The sequence below is a fragment of the Amaranthus tricolor genome, chromosome 5 (assembly GCF_026212465.1).
Source record: "Amaranthus tricolor cultivar Red isolate AtriRed21 chromosome 5, ASM2621246v1, whole genome shotgun sequence".
NCBI classification, from domain to species: Eukaryota; Viridiplantae; Streptophyta; class Magnoliopsida; order Caryophyllales; family Amaranthaceae; genus Amaranthus; species Amaranthus tricolor.
Genome location: NC_080051.1, coordinates 15758919 through 15771929, shown reverse-complemented (window position 1 = coordinate 15771929; position 13011 = coordinate 15758919). Strand labels below are relative to the sequence as shown.

Sequence of the window (13011 nt, the reverse complement as noted above, 5' to 3'; positions counted from 1 at the left end):
TAAATTAATAATTAAAAGAAAAATAATTATTTAATAATAAAAATAATAACAATCACAAAAATAATAAAAAAATTATTAATAAAATCAGTAATAATAATAATAATAACAACAATAATAAAATTAAAAATAACAATAATAATTATACAAAACAAACGAAAAAAAAAAATTAAATGAATCGCCCAGATCTGAGTGATTGGACCCCGGTTCAATCGCCACATTTTTGGCGATTGAACCGGGGTCCAATCGCCCAGATTTGGGCGATTCATTTTACTTTTTTTTAATTAAATTTAAATAATTTACATTCCAAAAATAAAAAAAACCACAACAATAACAATAATAATAAAAACAATATAAAAAACTTAATAAAAATAAACATAATAATAATTATTATAACAAACATATTTACATTAATAAATTAAAAATCAAAACATAAAAATATATTCAATAATAAAAATAATAAAAATCACAACAATAATAACAATAATAATAAAATTATTAAAATAAGAGTAATAAAAATAATAATAATAATAATAATAACAATAATAGTAATAATAATAATAATAATAATAATAATAATAATAATAATAATAATAATAATAATAATAATAATAATAATAATATTAAAATTTATAATAATTATACAAAAACAAACGAAAAAAACAAAAAAAAAATTGAATCGCCTAGATCTGGGCGGTTCAACTTTAATTTTTTTTTTCGTTTGTAAATTTAAAATAATTAGATTCGAAAAAAAATTACCTCGATTAATTGTTTGCAGATTGAACTTAGTTTTTTCTCTAACAATTTGTTTTTGTAAGTTGGTTTTTAAGTGTGGTAAGAAAAATTTTAGTGAGAATGGGTATATATAGAAAATTTTAAGTTTAATGGCAAAATCGTAATTTTTTGATTATTCAGGGGCAAATACATAATTTCCTCAGGGGTGGTGATAAAATAAAAAGAGTGGCAAAATTTAAGGATTGAGTTTCTAGAATTGGATCTAGAAAATTCATCACATATCAAATCATTACATGATACCATTTGGAACGGATATAAAAATAATTTGTAACACCAGCTGAAAAAAAATTGCTGCTGTGTAAAGTATAATACAAGCAAAGTTAAAAAAACAAAAAACAAACCTGCCTGATTAAACAAGCAATGCATGGATAACCAAATGAGCAGTTCAACAAGTACAATCCTTTACTCTACCTACTGAGTTTACGACGATTCCTGTAAATAGGATGCAAAAAACCCATCATATACAAACACAATCCTAATTGGAAGAGACATCAATTTCTAATGAGAATAAATGAATACAATATACAGCATAAGAAGTTGTCCAAGAAGACCATCATATATATTGGAAATATGAAAAATTAAATAAATAAAATAAGACAACAAGATCCGACCTGCCGGATTTGAACCAGCGACCTAAGGATCATCTGTTTGACAAACTACAGTCCTCCGCTCTACCAACTGAGCTAAGGTCGGATCATGTAGTTTAGCTCTAATTAATCCATGGTATCAATTCATAACAAATTACCAAAGAAAATCATTTGGTTTAAGATTCTAATGCTGATTCACAGTGATCTTTGATAAACTAAGAGCTAACCGAAAACAATAATGCTCGATCAGGGAGCAAAAATGTAATGAAAACAAAGTGGAGAAAGCCAGATTGGAAATCAATCATGCAAGAAAGACAAGGAACTAAACAGTTGTAAGGTAGCTAACCATTCAATCAATCATTGCCCAACCAGCAACGTAAGGAAAATATTCATGAACTACAAAGCGTATCAACAACTAAAGATAAGGCTGCATGGACAAGATCAGCAGAACATCATGCTTACAGAAAAAAGAACGATAAAATCTAATCCAGTGGTTAAACCAGTAACCTTAGGTTCATCTACTTGACCAACAACAGTGATCCATTCTCATGACTTATCAAGATTTTCTTGTACCTGGGTCAAAAAATTCATGACATACCAGATCATTACATAATAATATCATTTGGCACTATTGAATTTTTTTTTATGTATATTTCTATTCTATTTTTATTTTATTTTATTTTATTTTTATTTATTATATTTTATTTTTATTTTTATGCATTTTATTTATTTTTATTTAATATTTAACGATCACATTTGCAGGATAAGATACAGGCTTATGGACTTGTCGTCAGTTTCAACCAATCTTATTCGTTGCAGGCACTATTCTTGATCTTTCTCATGTTAAGGGACTCACTGGCCGTGCTCTCCCTTTATGGGTATGAGTTGTCGCCTTTCTTTCCTTCCCAGACTCTGCTTATAGTTTTTATGGGCGGAATACACTGAGCAAGATGATGATGATGATGATGGCGGGAATTTAGTTTTAATGCTCATTCACCATGATGAAAATGAAACTTAAGAGCTAACAACGTTCCAAAGCACTAGACCGAAGAAAAGGATGCATGTAGAGTAAGAAGAACAAAAAAACAAAGTAACATAAATCCGACCTGTCGGATTTAAACCAGCGACCTAAGGATAGTCTGTTCAACATTTCTCCGCGTCGGTTCTTGGACAGAAGATGTAGAAAATCATTCTTATACAAATATATTTCTAATTGGATGAGACATCATTTTCCATAGTGGTTACACAAGTGTTAATTATAAAGTCAGACAAATAATGAAATTGATGATTGGCCAAGTCATATCATGGAAAGAAGAAAATAAATCAAAAGCAAAAAAATTTGATCTTCCCGATTTGTACAAGCGACCTAAGGATCATTTGTTAGACAAACTACAATGCTCCACTCTACCAATTGACCAAAAGTCGGTTTTTATACGAACTGAGAATCATATGTTAGAAAATCTAAGAATAACCTCCATGAACAAGAGACCTCCACCAATCAGCTAAGCTAAGTTTGTAGCGTGTTCATTGCTATATAAATCAATCATATGCCAACATAATCCTAATAAAATGGAAAATGATATTTTAATGTACTAATGTAGATATAAAGGATTAAGGGTGTATTTATTTAATAATTATTACAATTTTCAGATTTTGCTGAAGAATTTTCCTAGATGAAAAGGAGAAGAAAGAAAGAGTTTAGAGAGAGAAAGAGTAGTAATCTTATTACTAATGTAATTTGTGATTATCAATTCACATTTTAACGATGATGATCAGCTTAAGTATTTTTACATCAATGATACTCTACAAATACAGCTTCCTTTATTTCAGGAAGTTTGTTACAGAAAGTTGTTACAACTGAGAATTCGTTATAACAGAATAACAAATCAGTTTTAGGGTTTGCCACATCAACTGAGGTCTTCCTTGTGATCCTTCTGGAAATCAGTGCGTATATTGAAGGTTGTTTGTGTCATTCTTTGCCAGATCATAAGCATCGTGTAGCTCTGAGAAGTCATAGTAAGCAGCTTCATCATGCTTGTCATCATGATGATCTATATCAGAAATATCTGGTCTTGTGTGTGTAAGAAAATTCAATTTTCCTACCAGACATCTGTATTGAGCAGGATCATGGTAGAAATCACCTTCATCTGCCAACAATTTGCAATTTACAGGTATAGGAGTCTTTGCTAACTTGGAGACATCCATTTCACAATTTTCAAGAAGCTCTTTAGTAAATTTTTCTCTAGGTCAATATGATTCCTGTGTCAACTCTGGAGACCTATATACCAAGGGAATAGCTCAAATCACCCAAATCCTTAATGCTAAATACAGTATATAGATCATTAAGGATTGCTGTATATGTGCCTGTGAGGATGATATCATCCACATATACAGCAGCAACACATAGATCTTCATTTTCTTTGTAAATAAACAAAGAGTAGTCATTCTTGCTTTGTGTGAACTTCTTCTGTTGTAGTTCAGAAGTTAATCTAGCAAACCACTGTCTACTAGTTTGCTTCAAACCATAGAGAGATTTAACCAATTTGCAGATGTTATCAGTAGGATTAGAAATCCCTTTTGGCATCTTCATGTAGACTTCTTCATCAAGTGTGCCATGCAGAAAAGCATTGTTGATGTTAAGTTGAAACAAAGGCCATTGTTTACCATAAGCTATAGCCAACAAACATCTGATTGTAGCCATTTTGACCACAGGGGAAAAAGTTTCTGCATAGTCCACCCCAAGCCTTTGAGTAAAGCCTTTAGCTACTAGCCTTGCTTTGTATCTCTAATGAGCCATCCTTCTTTAACTTCACCTTGAAAACCCACTTGCAACCAATGGCCTTCTTACCTTTAGGTAAGTCTGTAACTTCCCAAGTATTGTTTGCAGTGAGTGCTTCTATTTCTTTCTGCATTGCTGTCACCCACTCAGGATGTTGTGCAGCCTCAAAGTAAGTAGCTGGCTCCGTAAGGACATATATCTTTGATATAAAAGCTTTGTGAGTTGCTAGTATCTTTTTAAGTTGTACAATGTTACACCAATGTTGTGTACCATTGTAAGCAACACAAACATAGTCATCCATCTAGGCAGGTCTTTTGTGTGGTCTTTTATCAATTAAGTTGGTTATGGGTTGAGAAGTTGGTGAGTTTGGTTGAAAATTTAGAGTATTTGGAATGGAAAGGGTTTTGTCAGGTATGTTATCTGGAGTAGGTGTATGTATTTGTGTGTTTTCTGAGGAGGAAGTTGGCATGGTTTCTATGTCAGGTTCTGTTTCTGTTGTTGGTAGGATGAAAGCATCAGGTAAGAGGTAGTCTTCTGGTAAAATGGGGTCTGGGTTTTTTTGAGGAAAGTTAGGAAAATGGAATTTAACATCCCTTAAAACAAACAGTTAGTTTGTTTCTAAGTTTAAGAGCTTGTATCCTTTCTTCCCTGTCTAATACCCCATCATTACACAAGGTATAGATCTAGAGTCAAACTTAGACCTATTTGCCTTCAAGGTTGAAGCATACACCAAGCACCCAAAGACCCTTAGATGATCAATGTTAGGCTTTACTCCATATAGTTTTTCATAAGGTGATTTATTTTCTATGGAGCTCAGAGGCAGTCTGTTGATCATATGAGTAGTAGTAAGCAAACATTCACCCCAGAATTTTAATGGAACCTTAGATTGAAAATAAGAGCCCTTGCTGTTTCAAGGAGATGTCTATGTTTCCTTTCCACAACTCCATTCTATTGTGGTGTATCTGTGCAACTTCTCTAATCCAAAATGCTAAACTTCTGGTAAACATCTAAAACCTTTCCTTCACAAAGTTCCTTAGCATTATTACTCCTTATTGCTTTTACAGTAACATTAAACTGATTTTGTACAAAAGCAATAAAAAAATCTAGAATATCAACTGAGTCACTTTTATTTTTCATCATGAAAGTCCAAGTGTGTCTTGAGAAATCATCAACAATTGTCAAGAAATGGGTACAATCATCATGAATTCTAACATTATAAGGACCCCAAACATCTATGTGTAAAAGATCAAAACAATTGTTACTTTTACTTCCTACTTTAGGAAATAAATTCCTGATTTGTTTTGCTCTAGGACAAATTTGACACACACAATCCGTGCAATTCTTATTTATTAGACTATGATCAACAAACTGTAGCCTATTGAATGGTATGTGACCCAACCTTAGATGCATCAACTTCATCTCTTCTATGAGAGCAACATTGACTGAACTTTCTGTCTTGACATCATCAGTTCCTACTGCATAAAGTCCAGAGTCCAAATTACCAAGAACCAGGGAACTTCTCTGTGAATGATCCTGGATCATACACTTATCATGTGTAAAAACTATGTCACAATTCATGTCTTTACACAGTTTATGTGTGGAAATCAAATTAAATTGCATATTTGGCACATGAAGCACATTTTTTAGTATGATGCCATTTCCAAGTTTCACAATCCCTATGTTTTCTATCTTCAATTCCTTTCCATCAGCAACTGTTATCTTACTAGGTGACTTGTCAAAAACATTATAGCTATCAAACAATTTCAGGCTAAAAAATATATGATCAGTAGCTCCACTATCTATTATCCATCTTGAATTGAAACAGGATACTAGACAAACATTATTACCTGCCATGTTTGCCTTCCCAGCAGTCTGTGCATCATCATCCTCATGCTTGCTTTGTTTAATCAGATTCACCGATTTCCTGTACAGAACAACTTTCTGATCTTGTTCATTATCTGATTCATCATCATAGGCCACAACTGCTACCCGTTTTCCTCTTGCCATCTTTTTGCTTTTATCATTCTTTGGATATTCATGCAGTTTGTAACATTTGTTAACTGTGTGATGTGTCAGCTTGCAATAATCACAAAACAGATTGTTTCTCTTGAAAGTTGTTGAACTGTTTGTTTCTCCTTTAATCCTATCTCCAGCAGTAAAAGCCATGATTGAATGCTTGTTGTACACTTCTGCAATCTGTTGCTGCCTTTCATCTTGAATTAGTAAATTATAAGCAACAGAAATTGTTGGAAGAGGGTTCATCATTAGAATGTTGGTTTTGACTACATTGTGTTTATTTTTCAATTTCATGAGAAATTGTACTACCCTTTCATCCTGCTGATTCTTGAAGAACTTCTTGGTTAGACCACATGAGCAGCCATTATAGGTGTAGACTAGTATAGGATTTACAGCACTGATCTGATCCCAAATTCCTTTGATCTTTGTGAAAAATTCAACCACAGAGCTGTCACTTTGATTAATCTTGCTGAGATTCTATTGTAGAGAGTATAATTGAGGTTCAGAAATTACTGAATACCGATTTTCAAGATCCTTTCAGATCTCATAAGCAGTTGAAAAATACAGAACACTTTTTGCTATTGTGTTATCCAGAGATCTCAGCAAGTATGAAATGATCATGTTGTTGCATCTCTCCCAAGCCTTGAAAAGAGGATTTGTAACCTCTGGTTTAGTTAGGCTTCCATCAATTAAAGAAATCTTGTTCTTCATAGACAACGCCAGAATCATGCCTCTTTTTCAGTCTGCAAAATTATCACCATTGAACTTTTCTGAAACCAATGAAACAGTAGGATTTTCATTCGGATGAATGTAGTATACAGAGGTAGGATTTGTAACTGGATTTTGTGTGGAATTTTGTGAAATGTAGCTTGAATCAAACATTTTGACTGAAAGAAAAATCTGAAAAAAAAAGCTTAGATAAAAAAAAAGCTTAATATTTTGAGAATTTAAACAATTATGTTGAAAATGAATTCTGACTTTGATCAGTTTTTGCTACAAATTCAATGTTTCTTGAAAATTTATGCGGAAGATTTGATAAATGGCAGATCTAACTGCTCTGATACCATATTACAATTTTCAGATTTTGCTGAAGAATTGTCCTAGATAAAAAGAAGAAAAAAGAAAGAGTTTAGAGAGAGAAAGAGTAGTAATCTTATTATTGATGTAATTTATGATTATCAATTCACATTTTACGATGATGATCAGCTTAAGTATTTATACATCAATGATACTCTACAAATACAACTTCCTTTATTTCAGAAAGTTTGTTACAGAACGTTGTTACAACTGAGAATTTGTTATAACAGAATAACAAATCAGTTTTGGGGTTTGCCACATCAGCTGAGGTCTTCCTTGTGATCCTTCTGGAAATCAGTGTGTATATTGATGGCTGTTGTGTCATCCTTTGCCAGATCATAAGCATCATGTAGCTCTGAGAAGTCATAGTAAGCAGCTTCATCATGCTTGTCATCATGATGATCTATATCAGTAATAATAATCTTTGATTCAATCTCTTACTACCTACTCCAATGACAATTCTCTCCCTCGATTGAATTGAGATTGAAAATTAGCTAAAAGTATGATAAATCCCTTGCTCGACTACAAATATATTTATCAATTCATCATCATTATACACAATATATCCCGCTCATTATAGGCAAAGCCACACCGGGCGCCGGCGGAGGCTCGATCCCTTTGCCGAAAATACAATCCTTTGTAATAGTTGCTTCGGCCCCCGTTAATAATATATATTATATAATTCAAGAGTGCACAATTGTAACAAAAATTACTATATGTCAATGGTTGAGATAACATATTTGTAATTTAAGGTAATGAATCAAACTCAAATTTAAACTACTACTCCTATTTTTTAGTAGACTAATAAATTTAATTATACTATAATGTCATTACTATTTATCTTCCATAATTTCACATTCATCCTTTTTAGTGTGTGTCTTTATATTTTTGTTATCTTAATTTTAATAGTTTTTTTTTTCCAGCTAATCTCTTAAGAGACCGTCTCTTGAGACACATATCTTAAGCCCAGCCGATTAAAGATGAATACCTACTTACTTTATTCTTAATGTCTTCTTACATTGTCCTTAATGCTTACTAACCGTATCCTTATTGTCTACTTTTAATATCTTAAATGTATATATTACATCATTCTTAATACCTACTTACAATATTTTTAAAAATATATAATGGACCAGCCAAGTTAGAGATGGTCTCTCAAAGAGACCGTCTCTCACAAGAATTTGTCTTTTGTTTTAGAATTAAAAGGCAAATATATGAAGTTAAAAACACTTATTTTTTTTCCAAAAAGTGTAATTATAGGAAAATTTTAACTCCTTTTGTTAAATATAATTTTTACTATGATACAAGTTAATTTCAATCTATATGATTTTAAAATTTTCATAGTTTAACTAATTTTTATATATTATATAACTTGCTAGTATATCGACAATTTGACCCCCTTAACTGAAAATCCTAACTTTGCCCCTGCCGCTCATAAGCACTATAAGGAGGATCCTATCATTCATGAACTAACATAAAAATTGGGTTGAAACTCGAGTCTTACCTAATTAATCATCAGCAAACAATTAGAATATATGTCAGCCAAAACTGAGGAACTTCTATTAAATATAATAATTGCTCACATGAATTCACTTTAATAATCAGACAATTACTAATTAAAATGCAAAAAATCATTCAGAAATGCATAATTAAAACCAGAAACTGAATGAAATCAGGTTGAATCGAAAAATTAGGGTTATTATATTAAAAATGTAAACACGATTTCTCCACAATTTATAAACAAAACATACGATATGATACTGAGACAGCGAGAAAAAAGTACAGATAGCCTTTACAAATAATAACCGTTCGAACTTTCTCCCTCCAATTCATACTAGCAGCAATTCTCTATGGTGTGGTACAATCACCACAGCTACTGATCTTGAATGATGAATTGATGAGTAATAAAGGACAGAAAAGTAAGAGGGAGGAGAAGAAGAAAACAGAAAAGAGAGAAGAGTTTATGATTTTTATTGATTGAATGAAATGAAATACAGCAGCTCTAATACTATATATACACATGAACAATTGAATAAACTTAACTAACAAACTCTAACTGTCATAACTAACTTGACAGTTTATTAACAAACTACTAAAAAACACACGTGCCTTGCACACACCATGAACTTGAGCTACTGACTACAACATACCCTCCCCCTTAAGAAAGACTTGTCCTCAAGTCTGGTGCAGCATAAAGTCAGGAAACTTGGCCTCAAACTGTGGTGCATTTTCTCAAGTTGCTTCATGAACCTCAAATCCTTCCCATTGAACTGAGTATTGGCCCATTGGCTGATAATTATGTTTAACCATTCTTCCGTCCAGAATGGCAAGTGGTGTGGTAGGCTTGGGATTGCTGCTCATTGAGCCAATGAGGTAAATGAGTTACTACAGGCAGTTGACCATGAAACCATTTAAGTTGTGACACATGGAATACATTGTAAATTTTAGCATCTGGAGGAAGGGCTAACTTGTATGCTACCTTCTCAATCTTGTCAAGCACCTGAAAAGGCCCAAAATATCTAGGTGACAGCTTGTTATTTGGCCTGTGTTGGACTGAGTGTTGTCTATAAAGTTGAAGCTTGAGCCATACCCAATCAAATACTTGAAATTGCCTATCAGACCTTCTTTTATCAGCTTGATTCTTCATCCAGACTTGTGCTCTTGTGAGGTGAAATATGAGTAATTGGATCATAAACTCTCTCCTTTGTAGGCTTCTGTCTAATGTATCATTTCTTGAATTACCTGCAAGATATGGCAAATGTGTAGGAGGAGCTTGGTTGCAGACCACCTCATAGGGAGTAACCTGTATTGATGTATTGAAAGTGGGTATAATACCACCATTTTGCCAGTGGAAGCACATACACAATTCCCTAATCTTGTCACCGCACATGCAACTCAAATATGTCTCTAAACACCTATTGACAACCTCTGTTTGGCCATCAGTTTGAGGATGATAAGATGAAGAGAGCAAAAAATCTGTACCATGTAGAGTAAACAATCCCTTCCAAAAGTTGCTTAAGAATATAGGATCTCTATCACTAACAATGCTTCTAGGCCACCTACGTAGTTTAAAAACATGGTCTAGAAAAACTTGAGCCACTTGAATAGCAGTAAAGGGTTGTGCAAGGGCCATAAAATGAGCATATTTGCTTAGCCTATCTACGACAACAAAAATGACATCTTTCCCCATGGATTTTGGAAGTCCTGTTATAAAATCCATGCTAATGTCAACCCAAACCTCCTCAGGAATAGGCAAGGGTTGTAACAGTCCTGGACTTGCAGCACAATCATATTTAGAAGCCTGACATATGGAGCACTCCTTAATAAATCTCCTTACATGTTTATGAAGACCCTTCCAATGAAAGAGTTATTTGATCCTTTTTAATGTGAGGTCTCTTCCAGCATGCCCACTTTCTGGAGAAGAATGTTGTCAATGCAGTAATTTGAACCTTAATTGTTCATCTGGTCTAATGACTATCCTGCCTTTCTTCCTTAGTAACCCATCCTTTAATGTAAACCCTTTGAACTGAGTTAGATCTTAAAACCGCAGCATTTGTTGTCTTTTTTTTTTTGCCTAATTCTTTTTCCTATTTATTGCTGCGTATATAAAAAACCGCAACAAACGATTAGCAGCAGATACGTTTTTTTTCCACTAGTGCATGTAGCTCTTCCACGATTGTAATCAGATTGTTGTCTAAGTGTTAGCTGTTCTTGATCAGAGAAGTAATATTAGTGTCTACCTTAGAGATAGACATGCAAAGAATCTCAGAACTAGAAACTCTGGAAAGTGCATCTGCAGCTAGATTATCTTTACCACTTATATACTGGATATCATAGTCAAAACCCATCAACTTTGAGAGCCAAAATTGTTGAAAAGGTGTGGAGATATTCTGTTCCAAGAGCCATTTAAGACTTTTGGTCTGTCCTGATCAAGAAGTGACTCCCAAGCAAATATTGTTCCCATTGTTGGATAACATACACAATGCCTAAAAGTTCCTTCTCAACACAGAGAGCCTTTACCATTTGGGTCCTAAAGTTTTACTAATGTAGGCTAAAGGTTTCCCTTCTTGCATCAACACAGCCCCAACACCACAATTGGAAGCATCTGTCTCAACCACAAATTGTTTGCTAAAATCAGGTTCTGCTAGGGTAGTGGCAGTGACCAGGGCTTTTTTCAATGTTTCAAAGACAATTTGAGCTTGCTCAGACCAGGCATAAGCTCCCTTCTTGAGAAGATCATGTAATGGTCTGCATGTAGTACCATATTGTGGAATGAATCTCTTGTAATACCCAATTAAGCCCGAGAAGCTCCTAAGTTCTTTGATATTTTGAGGAATTAGCCATCTGGCCACAGCTGCAATCTTCCTTGGATCAGTTTCTACACCACAAGCAGAGATGAAGTGACCTAGGTATTCCACTTTAGATTGCACAAAAGCACACTTACTTTCTTTGACAAACATTTGATGTTGCCTCATTAAATCAAAGACTAAAGTCAAGTGGTAAAAATGATGATCTAATGAATCACTATAAACCAATATATCATCAAAAAATATGAGCACACACTTCCTCAACAAAGGTTTAAAAACCTGGTTCATCCACATTTGAAAGCAGGCAGGAGCATTTGTAAGCCAAAAGGCATTACAAGAAATTCATAGTGGCCAGAGTGGGTTTTGAATGCTGTTTTATAAAGATCATCTGCATGTACTCTAAGTTGATGATAACCAGCCCTTAAATCAAGTTTGGTGAAGACTGTAGCCCCTGCTAGCTCATCCATTAGTTCTTCCACAACTGGGATTGAAAATTTATCCTTAATTGTTCGTTTGTTGAGTGCCCTATAGTCCACACAAAGCCTCCAAGTGCCATCTTTCTTCCCTACCAACACTACTGGAGATGCAAAAGGACTGCAACTACATCGAATTATGCCTCTGTCCAACATTTCTTGAATTAACTGCTCAATGATATCCCTTTGTTTTATTGGATACCTATAAGACCTAATGTTCACAGGTGACGTATCTGACAGAAGAGGGATTCTATGGTCAAACACTCCCCTTGAAGGAGGTAATTCAGTAGGGTCTTGAAAAATATCTCTGTATTTATCTTTGATAAGCTGCAATTGTTGTGTTTCAGCTTGAGTCAGATCTGATTGTTCACAAGAATAGTCACTTATATCCCCAATCTCTCTCACTTGAATCATGCATAGTTGAGATGCCTGAGTGAGGAGCTTGCAACTAGGGCCATGTTGCAACACTTTTAGTTTACTAGGAGGAATGCCTTTTAAAGAGAAGCTTTCTTTGTTAATGAAAAATTTCATGAGCAGCTTCTCAATGTCCCAGTTGATTTGTCCCAAAGTTCTCAGCCATTGAATCCCCAAAACCATATCACATTCCCCCAAGGAGATGAGTAACACCTTTGTCTCAAACATCTGCTTATTCATGACCGATTGAAACTTCTTGCATTTATACTGACAAGGAATATGATTCCCATCTGCAACAGCAATAGACTGGAAGGTGTTGGTTCCGTCTTACATCCCAATTTTTTGGCTACATCAATATCCAAAAAAATTATGTGTGCTGCCAGAATCAATTAAGATATGAACTGGATGTGTTTGGATTAACCCTAAAACTCTCATGGTACTAAAACTCTAATTTCCTATTAGAGCATTAACAGAAATGTGGACTTCTGATTCCTCTCCTGGATTAACATCTCCACTATCTTCTTTGTAACTAAGAGTTTCTTCATCAAGTGCAGTTATCTCTCCAT

The 13011-nt window shown here is 33.9% G+C and overlaps 1 protein-coding gene and 1 non-coding gene across 2 annotated transcripts; both read right to left on the bottom strand.

Annotated features, from left to right (window-relative positions):
- Positions 1-1397: 1397 nt before the first annotated feature.
- TRNAY-GUA (transfer RNA tyrosine (anticodon GUA)) lies at positions 1398-1485 on the bottom strand. The gene is given in 2 exon segments: positions 1398-1433; positions 1449-1485. It is a non-coding gene; the product is annotated as a tRNA-Tyr (tRNA).
- A 6210-nt stretch (positions 1486-7695) lies between these two features.
- On the bottom strand, positions 7696-11726 carry LOC130813476 (uncharacterized). Its single transcript, XM_057679311.1, has 5 exons — positions 11294-11726; positions 10992-11176; positions 9638-10552; positions 9402-9521; positions 7696-7773 (listed from the first exon to the last, which is right to left on the bottom strand). Exons 1-5 carry the CDS (start codon positions 11724-11726, stop codon positions 7696-7698), a joined length of 1731 nt encoding a protein of 576 aa, XP_057535294.1.
- Positions 11727-13011: the final 1285 nt, after the last annotated feature.